The 21,387-nt window shown below is 44.5% G+C and overlaps 2 protein-coding genes across 2 annotated transcripts in view; one reads left to right on the top strand and one right to left on the bottom strand.

Annotated features, from left to right (window-relative positions):
- anln (anillin, actin binding protein) overlaps window positions 1-21,089 on the top strand; it is a 73,441-nt gene extending 52,352 nt beyond the window's left edge. Inside the window, exons 16-23 of the mRNA XM_086013832.1 lie at window positions 9,701-9,754; window positions 9,998-10,030; window positions 12,035-12,053; window positions 12,775-12,887; window positions 13,193-13,279; window positions 13,480-13,587; window positions 14,607-14,779; window positions 19,811-21,089. Coding sequence (XP_085869958.1) covers window positions 9,701-9,754; window positions 9,998-10,030; window positions 12,035-12,053; window positions 12,775-12,887; window positions 13,193-13,279; window positions 13,480-13,587; window positions 14,607-14,779; window positions 19,811-19,925 — 702 coding nt within the window. The 3' untranslated portion in view covers window positions 19,926-21,089. The remainder of the gene's footprint in view (window positions 1-9,700; window positions 9,755-9,997; window positions 10,031-12,034; window positions 12,054-12,774; window positions 12,888-13,192; window positions 13,280-13,479; window positions 13,588-14,606; window positions 14,780-19,810) is intronic.
- On the bottom strand, window positions 823-4,553 carry LOC147132645 (major histocompatibility complex class I-related protein 1-like). Its single transcript, XM_086013834.1, has 7 exons — window positions 3,824-4,553; window positions 3,009-3,275; window positions 2,380-2,658; window positions 1,385-1,696; window positions 1,208-1,327; window positions 1,090-1,110; window positions 823-1,011 (listed from the first exon to the last, which is right to left on the bottom strand). The coding sequence occupies exons 1-7, from the start codon at window positions 3,888-3,890 to the stop codon at window positions 965-967; spliced, it is 1,113 nt and encodes a 370-aa protein (XP_085869960.1). The 5' UTR covers window positions 3,891-4,553; the 3' UTR covers window positions 823-964.
- Window positions 21,090-21,387: the final 298 nt, after the last annotated feature.

The raw sequence follows: 21,387 nt of genomic DNA, 5'->3' as shown, positions 1-21,387 counted from the left end.
AATCATGGCCACAGTGTCTCCTTCAATTTCAATGACTCCATCATTTATAAACAATTCAGGGATGCTGGTACGAGCTGCAAAGTTTAATACAAGTGGACTGTACTTTCATCTTGACTGCCTTTATCATTCTTTTGAGCATACCCTAAATGATGAAGCTGTGAGACACCTATGGTATTTAAAATGAAAAAAACCCGGTGCGATTGTGCCACGATGGACATATGATCCGATTCGTCGACTAATTGCGGCCACCGGTGGCGATTAGTCGACGAGCAAAATAATCGTTTGTGGCAGCCCTACTGGAATGGCTTGCACCAAACATCATTGCGTATTGCGTTTGTGGATGGCTGCAGCGCCACACGAGCGCACAGAGACATTTTTAAAAAAATCGGGAACTGAAAATCCAATCGGGGCTTGAGTGCATCGTTACATCCCTATGAAGTAGGTTTTTGCGTGTGTGAATGTTCAAACTGAGCATACCGTGGACTCACAATAAGAAGTACAGGAATAAGGCCTCTGCATCGTTTTGATGAACACTTGGGCCGACTACGTGACTGTATTTGAAGGTTGAAGCTACTTGGAGAGCTAAAGCAAGAATTTCTTCAGATTCAACCTCTTCATTCTTCTTGGCGTCCAAAAGTTTGACAACCGCTGTTTAGGATGAGAGGGGAGGCAAACCAGCAATGCAAAAATGTGACATCAACCCACCGCAGCGAGTGAACTGCTTGGTCCCCAAAAAGATGATTTCAAACGGAAAAAAGTCCAAGACAGAATGAAGAAAGAACTCAAACAAATCCCCCCCACCCCCCCCCCCCCCGACCCCCCACTACACAAAAGCAAGCAAAAACGTTGATCAGTTTCCACCAGGAAGAATAAATGCTGTTTCTGTTTTCAAAGCCAAGCGTGACGGGAAAGCGCTTGGACGGAGACGCCTCTCTCGCGTTGCGTCAGCTAACTCACTCGCGTCTCACTCGGAAGCGGGCCCGGGGGCGAGCTCCGAAGGGGCGTGGGCAGCTGCAAAGACAGCGAGAGACGAAGACCGCTTTGCAGCAAAGCTGGACATCAGAGCTTGACAGGAAGCGTTTGACTTACAAGCTGCGGTGTACTTGGATGCTAGGGAAAAAGAGGAAGAAAGTGTCCGTTTGTTTTGGTCCCAAATCGTGCACGGCGGCGGCGGCGGCGGCGGCAGGCACACATTGGCGTGGCTCACCTGCACCCGCTCGGCTTGTGTGCCGCTTGACAAAGAGGAGCGCGAGCAGCGGCAGAGCCAGCAGAGCGAGGAGCGCCAAGGGGACAGCGACGGCCAGCGTCGTCTTCCCGACTTCTTCCTCTGGACGAGAGCCAAGAGGAAGAGGTGAGAAGGACGACATCAGGCGAGGATTCTCACCTGCGATGATGCGCGCGTTGCTCAGGATGCTCCTTCCGTCCAGCTTGGTGACCATGTCGTCCTTGACGCCCGACAGCTGGAAGACGCATTCGTAGCGGCCCTCGTCCTCGGCCGCCAGCTGCGCTTTCAGGTGGGCCGTCGTCTGGAAGGTTCCGTCGTGGTTGGGGAGGGTCTCTCCCATCTCCACGTCCTCGTGGAGCTCCTCGCCGTCCTTCCTCCAGAAAAGGGCGGCTCTAGAGGGGTAGAACCCGCTGGCGTGGCAGGTGATGGCAGAGGACGGCGTCTTCTGCAGCAGGGACACCGCCGGGAGCTCTGCGCGGGGAGAGGCGGCCACAATGTGCCAGAGGACCAAAGGCGAGAGAACGAATGATGGAGAGGACGCGTGAGGGGACCAAAGATGGAGCGAATGTGCGGGAGCAGGATGATGACAGGACAAAATACGGATGCACATAATGTGTGAGAGGACCAAAGAAGCAAAGAACGAAAAGATGGAGACAAAGTGTGAAGGGACCAAAGATGGAGCGAACGTGTGGGAGCAGAATGATGGCAGGACAAAATATGGATGTACGTAGCATGTGAGAGGACCAAAGAAGGAAAGAACGAAAGAAAGTGTGGGATTAGAAAGAGGGAGACAATGTGTGAGCGCAAAAAAGATGGAGAGAAACGGGAGAGGAAGAAATGCACACATCATTTGTGAGAGGGAAAAAGATAGGGACAAAAGTGAGAGGACAAAAGATGGAAAGACCGGAGATAGGTAGATAGTCAGAGGATGGGGAATCACAACGCGTGAGAGGACCAACGATGGAGATAAGTGTGAGAGGAGAATGATGGAGCGCAGGTGCGAGAGCGCAAAAGAAAAAAGTGAAAAGGGAACGAGCGTGAGATGATTGAAGATGGAATGTGTGGGAGGAGAAAGATGGAGACAATGTGTGAGGGGAAGGCAGCGAGTGCAGCTTGCAATGGCCGCCGTGTTGCTCCAGGGGGCGTGCTGCTACCTGTTCTCATCAGGACGTCCCTCCCATTGCTCACGTGCTTCTTCAAGTAAGAAGGACAAATCTCGGTATAGTAATGCTTCCTGTATTGAAGATCGAAGTCCCGTTGGTCCAAATCGAGTTTGGTGGGGAAAGCTTGCGGGTGGACTGCGATCCATCTCAGCGTCTGCAAGTCAAACGACAGGAAGTCTTCTCCGTCGTAACTGATGTGAGTCCAACCGTCCACCTCGTCAGTCTCATCGTCCCATTCGCAGCCGTACATCCTCTGGACCGTGTGAACACCTGACACAATCACACACACACGCACACACGCACGCACGCACGCACGCACGCACGCACGCACGCACACACACACACACACACACGCACGCACGCACGCACGCACGCACGCACGCACACACACACACACACACGCACACACACACACACACACGTTGAAGTGACGGCGTGTGCTGAGATAAGGTTGCGGGTGTTTGTTTTTTCGCAGCGTAATCTTTTTTTCAGATTTGAAAAATTTGATGAAGACAAAAAATGCTGAAAACGTCTCCCTTATGACCTCAGGTCACGCTTGCAAAAGAGTGTCTGAGCACATGAAATGTCTTTTTCTCGTCGAAAGTTGAAGGGAAACAAACCTCCAGTTTGGTTGAAGCGCTCTTTCCACTTTTCAACTCTGACTTTGCTGATCTGCTCATTACCAATATCGATCTGTGTGTTTCTCTCCCAGTAGTGCGGATCCTCGGCTGTGATTTTGTTCATCCAGTCCTGTTTGGCTTTCAGTTTCCTGCTCTTGCTGTCGTAGTGCGTAATCGGAACGTCGTCAACATAACCAACAGTCAAGAACTCTGGAAAGTTTGGAATCTGAGAGGAGGCTGTATGAAAATACTTGAGCGAGTGAATCACTGAAAGAGAAAACAAAAACATTTTGTTTGTTTGATGTCCAAAAATCTTGCGCTCTTCATATCTGAAATGATTCTGTCTCGAGCTGAAACAACTCTCGACACCTTTATTTTGAAAGCAATGATTATGATTGAGTATATTTTGCCTTTGCCTTCATAAATGTGCTTTTTAAACATTTACAATTTCGACTTCCTTATTAAATAGATTCTACATATATTTTGTATGTCAAAAGCGATGATACGAGATGAACTCTGATGACCACATTCTCCGATTCTGGCAAGTGTGGAATATCGGAGATGACGCAGTTCGGAAATGAAGCACTAAATAAATCCAAAAAACAAAAACATGTTGTCTATTGGATGCCCAAGAAATCCCAACTATTCTAATTGGACATAATTGTGTGTCAAATTGAAACATTTCAAAACTTCCTCCAGGAAACAATGATTTCAAACGGCAAAACTGTGTCCTGAGCAGTTGCAAGTGTTGCTTCCTTCGGTCAAGTCAAGCTGTGAAAAAGAAGCTGATCGCGAGAGTCAAGTTGTGCACTTACCAGGCGTCACGCTGTGCATTTGCACCGCCACCACAAACACTCCAAACAAGTTCACCATCTTCCACATCTTCCGCTCCGTTCAGTCCAACCACAGCAAACTGAAAGAAGTCGCCCACCACCTCAGCTCGTGACACGGCAGCCTGGCGTGACGTCACCTGCGCGTCGCGTCGCGTCGTCTTGTTCTGTGGCTCAAATGAAGTCGAGTGTGCGTAAAACGAGATGAGAAGAAGCACAGGTGTGGGGTTTTTTTTTTGCTTGCTTGCTTGTGCTGAAACAGCGACACTTCCCTTCCTGGTGGGAGACGTAAGAAGCAAGCGCTTGGTCCTTTCGGGGAAATCACGTGACCGGAGACGAGTTGACGTCCACGCCTCTTTCAGTGCCAATAAACGCACCCCATTGCATTACGAGTGGCATAAAAAAAGGAGTTTTAGCTGTGTTAAAGCAAACGTAATAAAACTCCCCACGGGTGTTATTTCCGAGGCCAACTTTGCAAAATAAACAGTTTGCTCTTTTGGCTGCGGCCACGAGAGAGCCATGAAAACGACAACGTTTGAATTCAACCAAGCCCTGATTCTTCTGCCGACTACGAAAGGCTGGAAACAGACTTCTTTTCCTGGCGATATTTTGCCAAATGAGGTGGCGAAAAGAGTGCGAACTGTGGCCCTGCAGTGTCCACGTCCAATTTGACAGACAGCCCGTGAAGAGAAAAGCGATTGGTCGACAATTTGACGCGTCCGAACGCTGTAAAGGGAAAGTGAAAGTGAAAGTGAAAGTGAACGTTTCCCGGCGCGAGGCGCACAATGCGCCAGCGAGGAGAACAGCTTGGACTGACATTCGTGCACTGAAAAAAATCAAGGTTGAATTGGCTCCATTTTATTTCCTCAAGTGGTTGCACAAAATCAAAACATTTCGAGAGATTTTCACACAATGTTCAACACTGCCCTCTGCTGTAATGCACAATATCACGTCCAACATAAACTACGTGCGAAATAAAGGTCACCAATTGAAATATCATCCATCCGTCCGTCCGTCCGTCCGTCCGTCCAGGATCTATACCGCTTTATGCTCACGAGGGTCGCGGGGGTGCTGGGGCCGATCCCAGCTGTCTTCGGGCAGTAGGCCGGGTACACCCTGAACTGGTTGCCAGCCAATCGCCGGGCAAATTGCAATGGCATGTCAAAGAAAATATACCACATCAGGTGCTACATTAGGTTCGATCAAAGCAGCGTTCATTGCTCGGTTACGCAGTAATGTCAATCAGACGATGCCTATTGCACTTTCGAGTATTCACAGACCGGTTACGCTAAATCACATTAAGTTGAAATATGTTTTCATACGTGTTTTTGTTGTCGGAGAAGTTACAGACCTTTGTTACGACAAATGCTGCCATTGGCACTTTTTGACATTTGTGTTGACACACGTAAACGGGGTTGCCTGTGTGTGTGTGTGAAATAGAAATCTTTGCTCTTCCTTGAGTCATGCAATTGTTTTCAAAAGGCTACCAGTGTCTCGGATTAACTTTCAAATGTAAGCCATTGTAGCGATGCGTCGGAATCGAGTCGTGGGGCTCTGAATCGGATCGGATCGTGAGCTACCCGTAGATTCCCACCCCGAGTCCCGGCCGTCGCAAGTACGATTTTGATTACAGTTTTGAGGCATCCATTTGCGTTGACCAACTTTTGTGTTCGATATCTGTCTGCATATCCACTTTTTGTGAATCGTTCTGCTAAGTGGTGTGCGGTGAACTTTTTCCCGACGTGAAAGATGCGCCTTGGCTCAGTGAAGGTCGAGAAGCAGCGCTTGACCGAAATATGACACAGTTGCCAGCCACACGAAGCATTCTCTTCTTTTTCGACTGCAGCTAGTTCGTTCATCGTAAAAGAATAACACTCCGGACAAAGTTGGCCAATCTTCTCAACTCCAGAGAGCCGGTCCAAGAAGTGCCACATCTGACAGCAGTGATGTGCCAGATGACAATCATAGATGACCATACAGGTACGTTGCTAGTTGCTCACTTTATTTTTAACATTCACTGACTAATGTTGATGAATTAGTTAGTAGTTGTAGGGATGTAAGTTCCGATTCCTTTCCGATTTCCAGTTTCCGATGTTCAGTTTCCGATGTTCAGTTTCCGATTTTCAGCTTCCGATTTTCAGTTTCCGATTTTCCATTCGATCTCTTACAAATTGCTACCATGCTTGTTGTTTCCCTGCACTAGTGTGGTTCTGCAGTAGAGATGGACCGATATGCTTTTTTCGGGGCCGATACCGATTAGTAGTAGTCAAGGAGGCCGATGACCGATATTAGGAGCCGATATTCATTTTCGGTAAAAAGGAAAAGATTGGCGTCAAAATCTAAAAACAAATGAAAACTCTTTCAGCTGTGTTGAAACGTCTTTAAGCATATGTTTATGGAACCATTTTTCAGATTCGCATACTGTGGATTTCTTACATTATTATTACAACAAGTCATTGTTGACAAGACACAGAACATTGTTGCTCTGAAATTCTCACAAAGAGTTCACGGAGCAGGCTCCATGTAGTTTTCCACAGTAAATGAAGTTCTCCCAAATTTCTAAATGGCAAATGTTACCCTTTGGCGTATCTTTGTTTTGATTTCAACTTAGTTTTAAATGTGTTCATGATTGATTTATTATTTATCGGCCCATCCCTATTCTGCAGCCATCCACAAACAATGACACGCAATGATGTTTGGCGCAAGCGCATCATTTGATCCACGCATTCAAAATGTGCTCTGCATCTGGAATGAAAAAAAAAACGTTCGGAGCATCCTTTTCTCGATACATTTGAGCGATTCGGTTCGCGATTAACCGGAGCGAATCGATTTTAAAGGGATTTTCGATGAATCCTTACATCTCTACTAAGTTGGCATTGGAACCAGTCCCGTGTCCTCTTTTGCAGCGGGAATCCAAGCCGCTTTCAAGCTCGGACTCCCATGTTGATGTGTCGGATGTCAGACTGCCCCCCCCCCCCATTCTTTCAGTTTTGACCTGACATACTCGATTCCCCCGACAGCCGATAGATTTTGTCAACCGTTCCGCCCCTAACATGTGCCGTGTACGTGTCTGCGCTAGTGCTAAGGGGGTGATGGTGAAAAGAGATGTTTGCCACAGAGCGGAGGAAGTCCGAGGCTCCAGCTTGTTTAGCGTCAAACAAAAGTTGAAGGTTTGAAATGAAATGGCTGAAAATATTCTTTGGAATTGACGAGCAAAGCAAATACCACCGTGGCTCTACTTACTCCGCCAATGAGATGAACCTGCAGCAAAGCGTCATCCACCAGGCCGGCCAGGCTCTCAACCGTTGCACGGATGAAGAACGTGGGAAAGGTTCCCAAGTGGAGGCCGAGGCCGAGAGAGTCTTGCTGCTAGCAAGTGAGTCCGTGTTTTCATTTTCGGAAAGGCACCGTCATGATATGCAGGCCACTGGGTGGCACTCTGCCCGCATAGATTGCCAAAGGTAGCATTCCAGGCCACTAGATGTCACTGCGACATGTTCATCTATGCCCGGTACGTTTAGGGGGGAACGGAGAATAAACAGTTGAGCGCGGAGCATCCAGCCGTTGTGTCGTGTCCACTCATTAGGCTAGGTATGTGTGTCTTTTGATAGGTGTTGCTGTACAGGGCTCCGAGTTCGAGTCGTCTCGATGCGAATGGATTCATGGGTTGTTTGGTTTTTTTGGGGTCGATTAATCGTTGCATCCCGAGCATTTGCTGTAAAATGTTCCATTTTAGGGCTACCGTTTTCTTTTTTCTAAAAAATTGCTTTAGTCTGTTGACCATTCATTCGCTTAATTGTTCAAAAACGGGGCATTGCTGCAACATTCACAAGCGAATCAGGATTCTGTCACTATTGTGATCTGTAACATCAGAAAATGGAGGTGAAGTGCGGGTGGTTGTTTTCCCCAAGTAAAAGCAGCTGTTTGCAAATGTCCTATACGGATTCAACACCAAAATAATCACTAGTCACGTTTACATTCCCTGCTTGTTCAATCAATCAGTCAATCACATTTTATTTATACAGCACTTTTCATGCGTAAAAATGCAACTCAAAGTGCTGCAAAACATCCGAAGCAAAACATTAAACGGAAAAAAAAAAAAAATCCGTTCACGTCCTCCCTCCCAACAAACCCAAGACAGATATCCACTACTACATCAGCACTCATTCACACACACCCACACAAAGTGCACAACCTGATCAAATGTGTTCAAAAGACATGACAAGGCACAGAGAAACCATATGGGGAAAGGGTACCCAAGGGGAGCCCACGGCCACAGGGGCGCCACCACCATAGAGAGAGCCCAGCCCGGATTAGACGGGCCGACCCCACACAAAGCGTAGAGGCCGCCGGCCGCCCGGACCCAAGGAGTCCCTGCGATGACAGCCCCCGCGGGAAGGGCAGCCACCCCTCCCTCAAGGCGGAGGCCCCCCCCCATGAGGAAACACTGGAGCTAAAAGCTGACAACGGCGGAGAGCAACAAAACGAAAAGACAGAACAGTAGTATAGTCCAAGAACTCAAATCAGTAAGATAAGATCAAAATAATCTTCAATCAAAAGAAAAGATGAATGATTTAAAGGTTGTTCAAAGCCAAACTAAAAAGGTGTGTCTTGAGCTTCCTCTTAAAGACATCCACAGTCCCTGCGGACCCGACGCCCTCTGGCAGGCTATTCCAAAACGCCTGGCGAGGCTGCACTCAGCCATTTTGCTCCTCACCCTTGGAATAGATAAAAGGCCGGCGCCAGAGGACCTCAGGATCCGCCAGGGTTGCTACGATAAAAGCAAATGGGATAAATAAGATGGCCCAAGACCATGAACACATTTATACACTCATAAAAGTACCTTAAAATCGATCCCGAAACACACGGGGAGCCAACGCAGCAATTTCAAAACTGGCGTAATGTGCCCCCGCCCCCTGGTTCTCGTCAGCACCCGAGCGGCTGAATCCGGCAGTAGTTGCAATGGTGAAATGCTCTTTTTGGGGAGGCCAGAGAGCAGGGCATTACAGTAATCTAAACGACAGGAAATAAACGCATGCGTCAGCACTTCCGTGTTAGCCTGAGAGACAAACGGGCGGACTCTGGCGATATTCTCAAGGTGATGAAAACCAATCTTGGTTACATTTTTAACATGAGGAATGAAACTGAGCTCAGAGTCAAAGATGACGCCAAGGTTCTTCACTCAATGTGAGGGATTAAAGACTTGTAGTTTGGCACAACATGTTGCTACACTGAAGGCGCTCAACTTTTAAATTCAGTCTTGTCCGTATACCGTTCAAATAAATTGAAAAAATAAAAACAAACAAAACAACCAAACAAAAAATAAGTGGTTAAAAATCTACGACGTTGCGGAGGCACGAGAGGTATAACTGCAAACTATATTGACTTCAAATGTCACGTCAAATCTTATTTTTGGGGGAAAGTCCATGACATTGACCTTTTTAGAGAGGTGCGCCATAGGGCTGAAGGATAATGGAAAAGAATGTCATTGGGAGGTTTTTGTTGTTGTTTTCTATTGGTAAAAATTGCGATTGCAATAAGAGTTTTCTTCCGACGGCCTTTTCAAATGTGTTTTTTTCAACAATATATACATATATATGTATATATATATATATATATATATATACGTATATATATATATATATATATGTATATATATATATATACATATATATATGTATATGTTATAATATCAGATATGTTGTGCATTATGCGTCATAGAATGCTGAGGTAAAAACTTCCAAGGCATGTCAATCGAAATCAAGCCTTATCACGGCGGCGGCAATTAATCGTTCGGCCCTTAGCGCTCCGCAATGTTTCTGCGAGTTGGACCAACCGTTCTTTGACTTTTGACCTCCTCAGATTCAAAAGCGTGAAATGAGTTGTGACAAGAAGAAGAAACCCGGCAAGTCAAAGGTACGTGCACTTTGGGGGCCGGAATATTACCAGCAAGTCAGAATTGGCGTCATGGATGTTTGTCCGAGTACGTTTGTGGATGCCAGCATGAACAATTATGAAAGCATTTCAGCTTTTGTGGGTGGCCTACGTACCAGTTTACACTGCCAGAACAGAAACGGAGCTGATGTTTTTCTTGAGAAAGGCCAAAATTGTTGCGATTTTTGACAAAATAGTAATAGTGCCAAATGTTTTCAATTTCAGGCCATCACCCCAAAGAGATTTCTGGCTATCACGGTAAGGTTTGGAAACTGAAAGCATCTTCGTCTTTAATCTTCAGCGGATTCTCTTTCTTCTTTTCCCACTATTAGCAAGTCTGGAGATTCTCGATCGACTGTATAGTAGGGATGTCCCGATACCATCATATCGCGCACGATCATTATCGCAATGTTGTGGAGAGCTTGGCGACACATTAAGAAGAAGCTCACGATACTGTCTGAAAGCTCATGACATTGTTAAAAAAAGGAGCTCATATGAAGGGGAGAAGAAAAAAAAAAAATCACAATATTCCCTTTTTGTACATAATAACAGCATTCGCAAAGAAATAGGCTTGGCTCGGCTCCGCAGCGCAAAGTATCCTGGTCCGTGTAGTTCGCAACGCTGTGTTCGGCTGAAGCGGGCCGACGGAGATGTTGAAAAATATTGGCCGGTCTGACTGATTGGTGGCAACTTTGACTTTTTTACTGCACTCCAAAAACACTTGGGCTAAAAATAAGACCGTTTTGGGTCAGAAATGCACCGATCCACTACTTCAGTCCGCATGAAATGTGATGGGTCAAAGTGGGCCAATTCGTGGATTGGTCCGCCTTTGAGCCCAAATGCTGTTATTTTTAACCCGCCTCTTTTTGGGATGTGTGAGCCTTCACACAATATTGCAATACATATCAAACTGTGACATCAATGCTGCGATAAAACCAAACCATGAGCTTTTGGTCGCGATATTGCCCACATTGCGACATCCCCGACTGTGCAGCGTTTACCAGAGCTGGGCATTCCGCCCACGTGACGCACCGGTCCGCCACTTTGTAGGCGATTCACAAACGACGGTTCGGAAATGTTTGAGGAATAGTCGGAAGCCCCCCTTTTTTTCCCGTCTGTGTCATCGTCTAGTTTCACGTGTTGCGTTGCCGCCGCAGAGGAGCGTCAATCGTGCCGCGTCGAACAATATCAATGGCTCTGGCTGGAGGCGGGCGTAACATTAGCTGTACAACTTTCCGGTTTGGCAACACGGACGATGGATCGGAGGGATGTAACGATTCACCCAAGCCCCGATTCCATTCGATTTTCAGTTCCCCATTTTCGATTCGATTTTTTTAAAAATGGCTTCCATGCTTGTCTCTGTGCGCCAGTGTGGTGCTGCAGCCGTCCGCAAACGCAGTACGCAATGATGTTTGGCGCCAAAGCATCGTTTGACCTACACATTCAAAATGTGCTATGCATCTGGAATGAAAAAACGTCTCGAGACGTCATTTTCTCGATGAATTTAATCAACTCCATTTTCGATGAGTCGAAAATGAAAAAAAAAACGTTTCCAGACCTCATTTTCTCGATGAATTTAATCAACTCCATTTTCGATGGGTCGAAAATGAAAAAAACCTTTCAAGCCCTCGTTTTCTCGATGAATTTAATCAAGTCGATTTTCGATGGGTCGAAAATGCAAAAAAACGGTAAGACGTCATTTTCTCGATGGATTTAATCAACTCGATTTTCGATGAGTCGAAAATGAAAAAAAACGCTAAGACGTCATTTTCTCGATGGATTTAATCAACTCGATTTTCGATGAGTCGAAAATGAAAAAAACGTTTCCTGACATCATTTTCTCGATGAATTTAATCAACTCGATTTTTTGATTAATCGAATCGATGAATGGGGGGCGAATCCATTTTAAATCAATTTTTTATTAATCGTTACATCCCCAATGGATTGTAATAAAAATGTGAATTGTCTGGTACGACACATAACTCCTGGAATTGTGATGTTGAAAAATGACAGCTTAATGAAGAAGAAAAAACGGGAACTCATTGTTTATGAATCAAGCGACCTCCAGGAAGTTGTCAATATTTTGTACCCGTGTTTATTCTACGTTTTTTTTGGGGGGGGGCGGGGGGACGTCTTTTTCATGCCTCGCTCAGTGTGCATTTGTGTGGCGGTCACTTGTACATTGTCTCTGTCCTCACTTTGTGTTGCAGAATGTTGCATTTTCTTTTAATCGGCCGGCTCATGTTTCCCTTTGTTTTTCAGAAAAGTGGTCAACCACCAGGTATGTTCAAAATGATTCTCATACAAATGGTAAAGACCTGTCATCATCAGAATGGAAAATTTGATGCTTGTGAATCAACATTCATCTCTTTGAATAAATATGTCTTCATTCTAGGGCTGTCAAAGCGAAAGCGTTAACGATGGAGATGACTCTAAATTCGATCGCGCATTCAAGAAAATGAACTGCGTTTTATTCACTTCCTTCTGGCAGCTTCCCTCTGCTCAGTGCGCAGCCAAACTTGGAGGAGAATCAGTGATGCAAAGGCGCAGTTTGACTTTAAAAAGTTGCTCGACGGCTCATTGGAGAAATGCCAAATAATTTGCGCACTTTGCAAAGCCAAATTCAAATGCCATATTAGCTGTACGTCTTTGGTGCATCGTTCAACGGTTGTATTTTACAGGACAAGAATCGTATTCAAAGGTCAAAGAAAGCTCTTAGAACAGTCTGTGTCAAAACATACCTTTATATTTTTTCCACATTCATTCCAAGATTTTACTCAAGTCAATATCGGTTCCAAGCTTGGTAAAAATGGTCGTAGAAAAATGTGATTAATCGCAATCAACTCTGGACAATTTTGGAGATTTGTTGACTGCGCTCGTTTATTCATATTTTGAACACATTCTACCAAAACCATTTAAATGCTTTGTTTCGATTCTGTACTTTTGCTGGTGTTGAAAGTGTTCCTGGAATGAGGATTGAAATTGTAACTCTTTCCTCCAAGTTCTTGCAAGTCCAGGTGGCCCAGGCGCCGTTCGTACCAGCAACTTTGTCCGGGTTGGCCATCGCAAGCTCACTCTTTCTTCGATTGGGGAACACAAGTTTCCTTTGGAGAAGGTAAATGTTTTGTCTGATTCGTCACTTTGAGCCGGAGGTTATTCATTTTGTGCTTGGTTTCGAGTAGGGCTGCAACTACCGATTTGTTTCTTTTAGAGAAGTACACCGCCGCAGTTTCAAATCGCTATTTTCGCTTCAAAATTCACATTTTGCGCCTCATCGATACATATTGAACAGCAAAACTGAGACGACCATCAACAGTAGTGATTGTGTGGCGGGAGTCCTTCTCACGTTCGATCCAGTTTTGGAGTATATTGCCACACTTTTCATTGTTTGTCACCACGTTCATTTGCTCCGGCCAAAAGGTCCCGTTCGTGTGTCCTCTGGAGGGTCACATCTACCTCAGGATGCTGTGCCAAGTCGGCTCAAAGGTGGAAGAAAAAGGTTTTCTGGTGAGTGGAGGTCTGCCCTGCCATCGAGCGGTCCAGATTGGCCCCGAGTCTGCTGGGATAGGCCCCAGTTTACCCTTGACACTTAATGTGGATAGGCTGGATAGAAAATGATGAATGAGTGCAAGACCGAGTAATGTGGTGCCTGCTTGGTTTGCTTGTACTGTTTTCTACTCATTGTGCTAATCGAATGCTTCTTCTAGACCATGTTTGAGGATGTTAGCGGTTTTGGGGCCTGGCACCGAAGATGGTGCGTCTTATCGGGATATTGTATCTCCTATTGGACTTACCCCGATGATGAAAAGAGAAAGGTAAAAAAGTTTGGTAATTATTCGGGCCCAAGCAGCGTTCGCTGTTCGCTTTACGGATGCGTTTCTTTCTGTGAAATCACTCTCCAAAATGAGTCACATTTTGGAAGGCCTAAACATGAACGACAACTCACTAAACCTGGCACAAACATTGGGCTGGGCAAAAAACAAACAAACAAACAAAAACAACCTTTTTAAAGTTGTCACAATTGGGTTTGAAAAAATGGAGCCCTGTCGCGGTCCGTTCGTTTTACCCAAGTCTATGAAAATCGGGAGGCACCCCGATATACAAAAAGGTCTTGGTAGCCATACCCTAAAATGTACAGCAAGTGAGCTACGATGCGAGTGTTGGCGTGTCAACTCGGGTGTCTCATTGAATTCACTGCCAGACATTTTTAGACCCTCTTTGACCCTAACATTTGGGAAAAAAAAGATAAATAAGTTCCTGGGACTGAATGACTGTGAAAAGCCGAATCCATACGTCAATGGCAGTGAATGAGTTGAAGCTCGGATGAGTGAAAGGAAAGTTTAAGTGCTCTAGTAGGTCAGAATATTTGCCAAGTTCCTGATATTTAAAGGGGACACTTGGGCGGGCTGAACTGAACGTTGGCTACAGCAGAGCTTTTTGCCGGTCCGTCCTGGGGAGCCTTCCATCCGCGTCCCTCCGCAATTCTTCATGAAAAGGATCGTCCTCTGTCCTCGTCCTTTTAAAGCGCCTCCGTCCTTACATTCCGTCTGCTGTGCTCTGAATGCACCTTAGTTTAACCATTGCGCCTCGCTGAGTGTTTTTTCTCCTCAAACATTTGTAGAGCATTTTCAAACTTTTGGCAATGCTCTCCAAATGGGTTATGGAAGCAGGAGGGAGACATTGCCCATACATTGGCAGAATCCAATAGGCCAGCCGTGTCAGAGGGGTCACACCTTGACAAAGGCCAATAACGTGGTCGCATGCTTGAATGCTTGGACATTTCATGATTGCGTTTCCTCTCCTGAGTCTCTCTCTCTCGCTCTCTTTTTCACAGAAACCCATCGGCCATATCAATCTAGCCAACTGCATCAGTGACAGGGTGGAACCAGCCAAGCGAGAGTTTTGTGCCAGACCACACACACTCGAACTCGTCACCGTCAGACCACAAAGAGAAAACGACAAAGAGACACTCGTTAGTCAATGCAAGAACTCCATGTGTGTTACCAAGTGAGTACCGATGGTCATCCATCCATCCATTATCGATACCGCTGATCCTCACAAGGGTCGCGGGGCGTGCTGGAGCCTACCGATGATCATTCATACTGTAAATGGCAATAAAGTTGCACAAAGACGTACGTTTTCGGCTAGGTTCGCACCGCAGGCAAACGCGACCCAGATCGGATTTTTGGGCCCATGTGCGGCGTGTCTGATTATTATTATTATTTTTTTTTTTAACGGCTTGATTACGTATTTTTTTTCTTTTTTTTTTTTTTTTTGAACGGCTTGATTACGTATTTTTTTTCTTTTTTTTTTTTTTTTTGAACGGCTCGATTACGATTTTTTTTTCCCTTTTTTTTTTTGAACGGCTCGATTACAATTTTTTTGTTTCTTTTTTTTTTTGAACGGCTCGATTACGATTTTTTCTTTTTCTTTTTTTTTTTGGAACGGCACGGTTACGATTTTTTGGGGATTTTTTTTATTTTCCCCAAATCCAATCTGGGTCCTTTTCATATGTTCTCCTAAATCGGATACGTATCCAATTTTTTGGACCCATATGCGACCGCGGTCTGGACGGCCAGGTCGCATATGTCCGACACGGACGTCATCCGGAGCCCAACATGCGCTCGGCGCAGGCAGAGGGAAAGTGCTGGGATCGAATCTGCAAAGTTGTTTTGACTAATACTATTGACTTTATATTTGACTTGAATTTAATCCCACTTGAAACATGAAGCGGGCATTCATGGTGATGGTAGTCATTCAGCCACGGTTGGCATCGATTCATTTTTTACGCGCGGCTACCACGTGACATCATCGTTAGCGATGTCTCCGTGAAATGGGATAGTAAAGCCTCACCTCATAAATTTCCCCAAATACTGTAATTATTTCTACCTCCTACTTAATCGCTTCACTAGGGATGTAACGATTAGTCGAAAAGCAATTTGAAATGGATTTGCCTCGATTAATCGAGGCAAATCCATTTGGACTACAAATTGATTCATTTTATCTCGGAAATGATGCCTTTCCACGTTTTTTCGTTCCCGACGCATTTTGAACGTGTCCATCGTATTGTACGCCAAACGTAATGGCGTATTGCGTTGGTGGATGGATGGCTGCAGTGCCACACTAGTGCACAGACACAAGCATGCTAGCAATTTTTAAAACATCGAATCGAAAATCGGGAACTGAAAATCGAATCTGATCGGGGCTCGAGTGAATCGTTACATCCCTACGCTTCACTTTGGAAATGCCCCGACAATTCGTGATGAGTGACGTCGTCTCTTCGTGTGCGCATGCGGGTTTGGCGACACGCGTATTCATACAGCGGACAAGACCGAGGTCGCCTTTCTAACGTGATATGAACGCTTACACAAAGAATCTGATTTTTTGTTTTTGTTTTTTTTTTCCTAAATGAGCACCTGCGGCGCGAACCTCGCCGAAAGGGCCCAGCAGTAGAATGCTGCATTAGGGCCACACCGGGAAAAAAAATACGCAGTACCGCGTACAATTGCAATACTATATATATCAATCAATCAATCAATCACATTTTATTTATATAGCACTTTTCATACATAAAAATGCAACTCAAAGTGCTTTAAAACATTCAAAGCAAAACATAGAATTATCTTCAATCAAAAGAAAAGATAAATTATTTAAAAGTTGTTGAAAGCCAAACTAAAAAGGTGTGTCTTGAGCTTCCTCTTAAAAATATCAACAGTCTCTGCAGACCTGACATCCTCTGGCAGGCTATTCCAAAGGTGAGGACCAAAACGGCTGAATGCAGCCTCGCCATGCATTTTGGTCCTCACCCTTGGAATAAATAAAAGGCCGGCGCCAGAGGACCTCAGGATCCGCGAGGGCTGGTATGATAAAAGCAAATCAGATAAATAAGATGGCCCAAGACCATTAACACATTTATAAACTAGTAAAAGTACTTTAAAATCGATCCTGAAACACACAGGGAGCCAATGCAGCAATTTCAAAACTGGCGTAATGTGCTCCCGCCCTCTGGTTCTCGTCAGCACCCGAGCGGCTGAATTCTGCAGTAGTTGCAGTGGTGAAATGCTCTTTTTCGGGAGGCCAGAGAGCAGGGCATTACAGTAATCTAAACGACAGGAAATAAAGGCATGCATCAGCACTTCCGTGTTAGCCTGAGAGAGAAACGGGCGGACTCTGGCGATATTCTTAAGGTGATAAAAACCAATCTTGGTTACATTTTTAATATGAGGAATAAAACTGAGCTCAGAGTCAAAAATGACGCCAAGGTTCTTCACACAGTGTGAGGGATTAAAAATGTGTAGTTTTGGTAAAAGCTTCTCTCTCTGACCTTCGGGACCGATAACTAAAACCTCAGTCTTGTCCTGATTGAGCTGTAGGAAATTATCTGCCATCCATGACTTGATATCTAAAATGCAATTTAAAAGGGTATCAATGGGTCCTGTGTCATCAGGAGACACGGCAATATACAGCTGCGTGTCATCAGCATAGCTGTGAAAGCTGATGCCGTGTCCCCTGATGACATCCCCGAGGGGAAGCATATAAAGATTAAAAAGTAGGGGGCCTAAAATCGAACCTTGAGGAACCCCACATTTAATTTCATGAGTTTTAGAGGAACAAGTATCCATACTTACAAAGAAATATCGGTCTGTGAGATAGGAATAAAACCAGTCAAAAACAGTACCAGAGATGCCCACTAGATTTTTAAGTCTATTTAATAAAATTTGGTGATCTACTGTATCAAAAGCAGCGCTTAGATCCAGTAGCACCAAGACTGTGAGTTTTCTCACGTCTGCAGTGCACCTAATATCATTTAAGATCCTTAAAAGAGCAGTCTCCGTACTGTGGTTCATCCTAAAACCAGATTGATATTTCTCCAAAATATTATTTGTATTTAAAAAATGATTCAACTGGATGAAAACCAGTTTTTCTAAAATCTTACTTAAAAACGGTAAGTTGGATACGGGTCTGTAGTTATTAAAAACGCTCGGGTCAGAACCGCTCTTCTTCAGAAGGGGCTTCACCACCGCCGTTTTAAAGGCAGCGGGGAAGACGCCTGTCTGAAGAGAGCAATTGACTATATTTAAAATTTGTTCTTCAAAAAATCCATAAAATGTCTTAAAAAGAAATGTGGGAATTGGATCCAAAAGGCAGGTTGTTGGGTTTACCTGGGAGAAAACTCGAACAAGTGTCCTTGCATCAACCAGGGCAAAACTTTCCAGTGTTTCCTCATGTAAATATGATTGTCCGGGTTTATTAAAACTTGTGTTTTGACGGGCTAAAAGACTGGATCTTATGTCATCGATTTTACTTCTGAAGTGGTCTGCAAAGTCCTCACAGAGAGCATCTGTTGGTCTCTGTGGGGACTTATTAAAATCAGAACTAGTTAAAAGTTCAAAGGTGGAGAAGAGAACCCTGGGGTTGTTTTTATTGACTGTAATGAGGTTTGAGAAATAGGAAGATCTTGCCAGTTTTACTGTTTTATTGTAGGATTTCAGTTGTTTGCATAAAATTTCATAGTGTACTGTAAGTTTACTTTTTCTCCACCTCCTCTCTGCACTCCTGCATTTTCTCTTTGATATTTTGATAGCATTGTTTCTCCACGGGGGTACAGTCTTTGTTTTTGTTGTTTTAATTAAAAGTGGAGCTACTGAATCTAATGATGATTTAAGATGTAGGTTAAAATTGTCAACAATAAGATCACAGGGTGCAGGTAAAATGTCAGCAGGAGTGCTTTTTAAGATCTCGATAAAATTTGCAGCCACCTCAGAAGATAGGTAGTGTTCTTCACTGTTCTGACCGGGACTGCTAGATGGTTAAAACTGGCGATGTTAAAATAGACACAGTAGTGGTCTGACACTGCCAAGTCAACAACAGAGGACACACCAGCAGACAAGCCATAGGTTATAACCAAATCCAGGGTGTGTCCTCTGTTGTGAGTTGGCTGCAAGACGTGCTGTTTAAAATCCAAGCAGTTTAAAAGGTTTGAAAAATCTCTGGATAGTGGGTCCGAGATGTTGTCCATGTGTATATTAAAATCGCCAGTTATTAATATCCTGTTATAACTGGAATATAAAATGGATCAGAATTCTGAAAATTCTGTAATAAAAGAAGTGGAATGATGGGGAGGTCTATAGACGGTAATGCAGAGAATAGGGGGACTGCTAAAAACAAAGGCATGGTGTTCAAAGGATAAATAGCTGCTAAAAATGATCTCCTTTGATAAAAGAGTATTAATAAAAATTGATGCAGTCCCGCCTCCTCTTTTGCCATCCCTTGTAGAAAATAAAAAGTTAAAATTCGGTGGGCAAGCCTCGTTGAGAGCAACTGGAGCATCTGTACCAAGCCATGTCTCAGACAAAAGTATACCATGTAAATTATTGTCTAAAATCAGGTCGTTTATGATAAAAGTTTTGTTTAAAAGGGAGCGCACGTTCAGCACGGCCAGATTAATTATTGTGCTGGACGTGCGCTCATGGTGGTACGAATGAGCAGTATTAACATATACTAGATTACCACTGTTAAAACCACGTTGTTTGTGTGTGCAAGGGAAGCGTCTGCCGGTGATGGTTTCAATGGGAAAGTTGTCCGATAGTGGTAATGATAATGAGGGCCTGCAGGGGGAGCTAGTGAGGGTGGGGGTCCAAAAGAGTCAGTTCCGAAATAACCAATAAAGGTGGTAAGAATAGGTGGGCATTTGACTCAAATTTGCCGGCCCGTTTATCGCCATCCGTCTGCAGCCTGGGCATCCCTCCGCCATCCGTCAAGCCGGATCAGATAGTAATCGCCTATTGGCCGGTCCGAATTCCTCCCCTTTTAGGACCCAGTAGCTGTCAAAAACAATGGACGAGCAGGGCGGAAACAAAGGCAGACTAAGTAAACCGGCACAAAAACGGGGGCATACGAAAACTGTTAACAAAGGAAATCAATCAAACATTCACGTTGGTTATACGCAACAGCGTCAGTGTGGGCAGTTTCACTGAATGTACAAAACGATGTGTTCCTCCCATGGACTGACTGCTTGTTGTCTTTGTTCTTATGTAGAAACTGGCTGAGCGCAGACACAAAGGAGGACAGGAATTTGTGGCAGTTGAAGCTGAACCAGATTTTGGTGGATTTGCGCATGTGGCAGCCAGGTGCCTGTTCCAAGCCTCTGTAAACCACCCAAAAACGACAGAATGTACCACAACAATCGGGCCCAATTTCTGTGGGCCTGCCACTTTTGGCAACGCGATGAATTGCTGACTCATTCACTGCCCAAAACGTCTTTTCACAGTCCGGACTGTGTTCAATCCCAGGAATGTATTTCTGCTTTTTTTGTTTGTTTGTTGTTTTTTCCCTCCTCTTTCAAACGTTAGGGTACAAGAGGCTCTGAGAACGTCTGGCAGTTTAAGTGCAGTGAAATTCTTTGAGAGTCTCTCTCTCTCTCTCTCTCTCTCTCATATATTATTATGGCGAAATTTCTAGTCCAGAGGCCACCACAGAGGCACCGCATGAGTAGCCCGCGTTGTGGCCTGTTCTGAATTTGGCTCAGCAGTCATGGGACATTGGGAATTTCTACAAATTATGTTGACGTGATCGTTTGGAAATGTCAACACTGGTAGAGATTCCTAAAAATGAAGTGTTGCATCTTATCGTGAGAAATCATTTGCATGGCTTCACCAAATGAATATCATTAATTACGCTGGCAAACAGCACATTTTTAATCAGAGATGGCTTTGCGTCCCTAATTTATTTTTTTATGCTGATTTAAAAATGCTTTTCCTTTTTTTTCCCCCCATAGCACATCACATTTTTGAGAGGTTTGACTTTTGTTTGACCTACAAAAGCGGATTTCACCATGCTTTATAATTTTATCGCAAAGACTTTTCAGGAAAAATATTCCACCCGTTGCTGAACCGAACCCTGGGGCTTTGGAATTCATCCAAATTCAATTGCAATCACGATTATTACACTCCACGATTACAAAATTGGCATACTCGTACAAAAGGATTCTTAAGACGCATTTATATCCAGCACATTGTTTGTTTACGCAAAGAAATCATGCTTGAATTTATGCATTTGCACCTTTTTTTTTTTTATTTTCTAATAGCTAATTTGCTCAATTTTGTGCGCTCCAAAGGGAACTTGCATAGTGTTTCAAAGAAATCTATGTGTTCTTATATTTTTTCACATGAAAACATTTTCTTTCATTTTTGTACCAAAAACAATGCATGATCGTTTGAACAATCGTGATTTAAATGAGTGCCAAAATAATTGTGATTAAAAAAAAAAATGTCATCATCGAGCAGCCCTACCTAACTCTTAAAGAGCACGTCGACACCCCCCCCCCGCCCCCCCCCCCCCCCCCCCACACACACAAAATCCCAAAATTATTTGCAAGAATATGTTCTGTGTTGCCCGGTCTGCTTCGGTAGCTAGAGGGCTAACTGGATATTTCTTGACGCCTCATCGTGCGGTGAAATGCTGTGGCTAGAATAGGAGAGATGCACGTTGAGCTGCTGTTGTCATCGCAGAAGGAACATTTATTATTGCTCTTCAGGGCATACTTCAGGTTTCAATAACAGAATAAAATTCAAAATTCCAGTCTTGTTGTACAAAGCATTGCTGTAACCTGAGTC

The sequence above is a fragment of the Filicampus tigris genome, chromosome 18, assembly GCF_054856515.1.
Source record: "Filicampus tigris isolate MCC_2025a chromosome 18, RoL_Ftig_1.0, whole genome shotgun sequence".
NCBI lineage: Eukaryota > Metazoa > Chordata > Actinopteri > Syngnathiformes > Syngnathidae > Filicampus > Filicampus tigris.
Note: the sequence above shows the minus strand (reverse complement) of the source record. Positions and strands in the feature narration are given on the sequence as shown.

Coding starts and splice junctions, on each gene's coding strand:
- LOC147132645 (XM_086013834.1), bottom strand. CDS start 3,890: ATGTGGAAGATGGTGAACTTGTTTGGAGTGTTTGTGGTGGCGGTGCAA. Junction 1,328..1,384: donor CAACGCGCGCATCATCGCAG/GTGAGAATCCTC, acceptor GCTCTCGTCCAG/AGGAAGAAGTCGGGAAGACG. Junction 1,111..1,207: donor CACAAGCCGAGCGGGTGCAG/GTGAGCCACGCC, acceptor CTTTTTCCCTAG/CATCCAAGTACACCGCAGCT.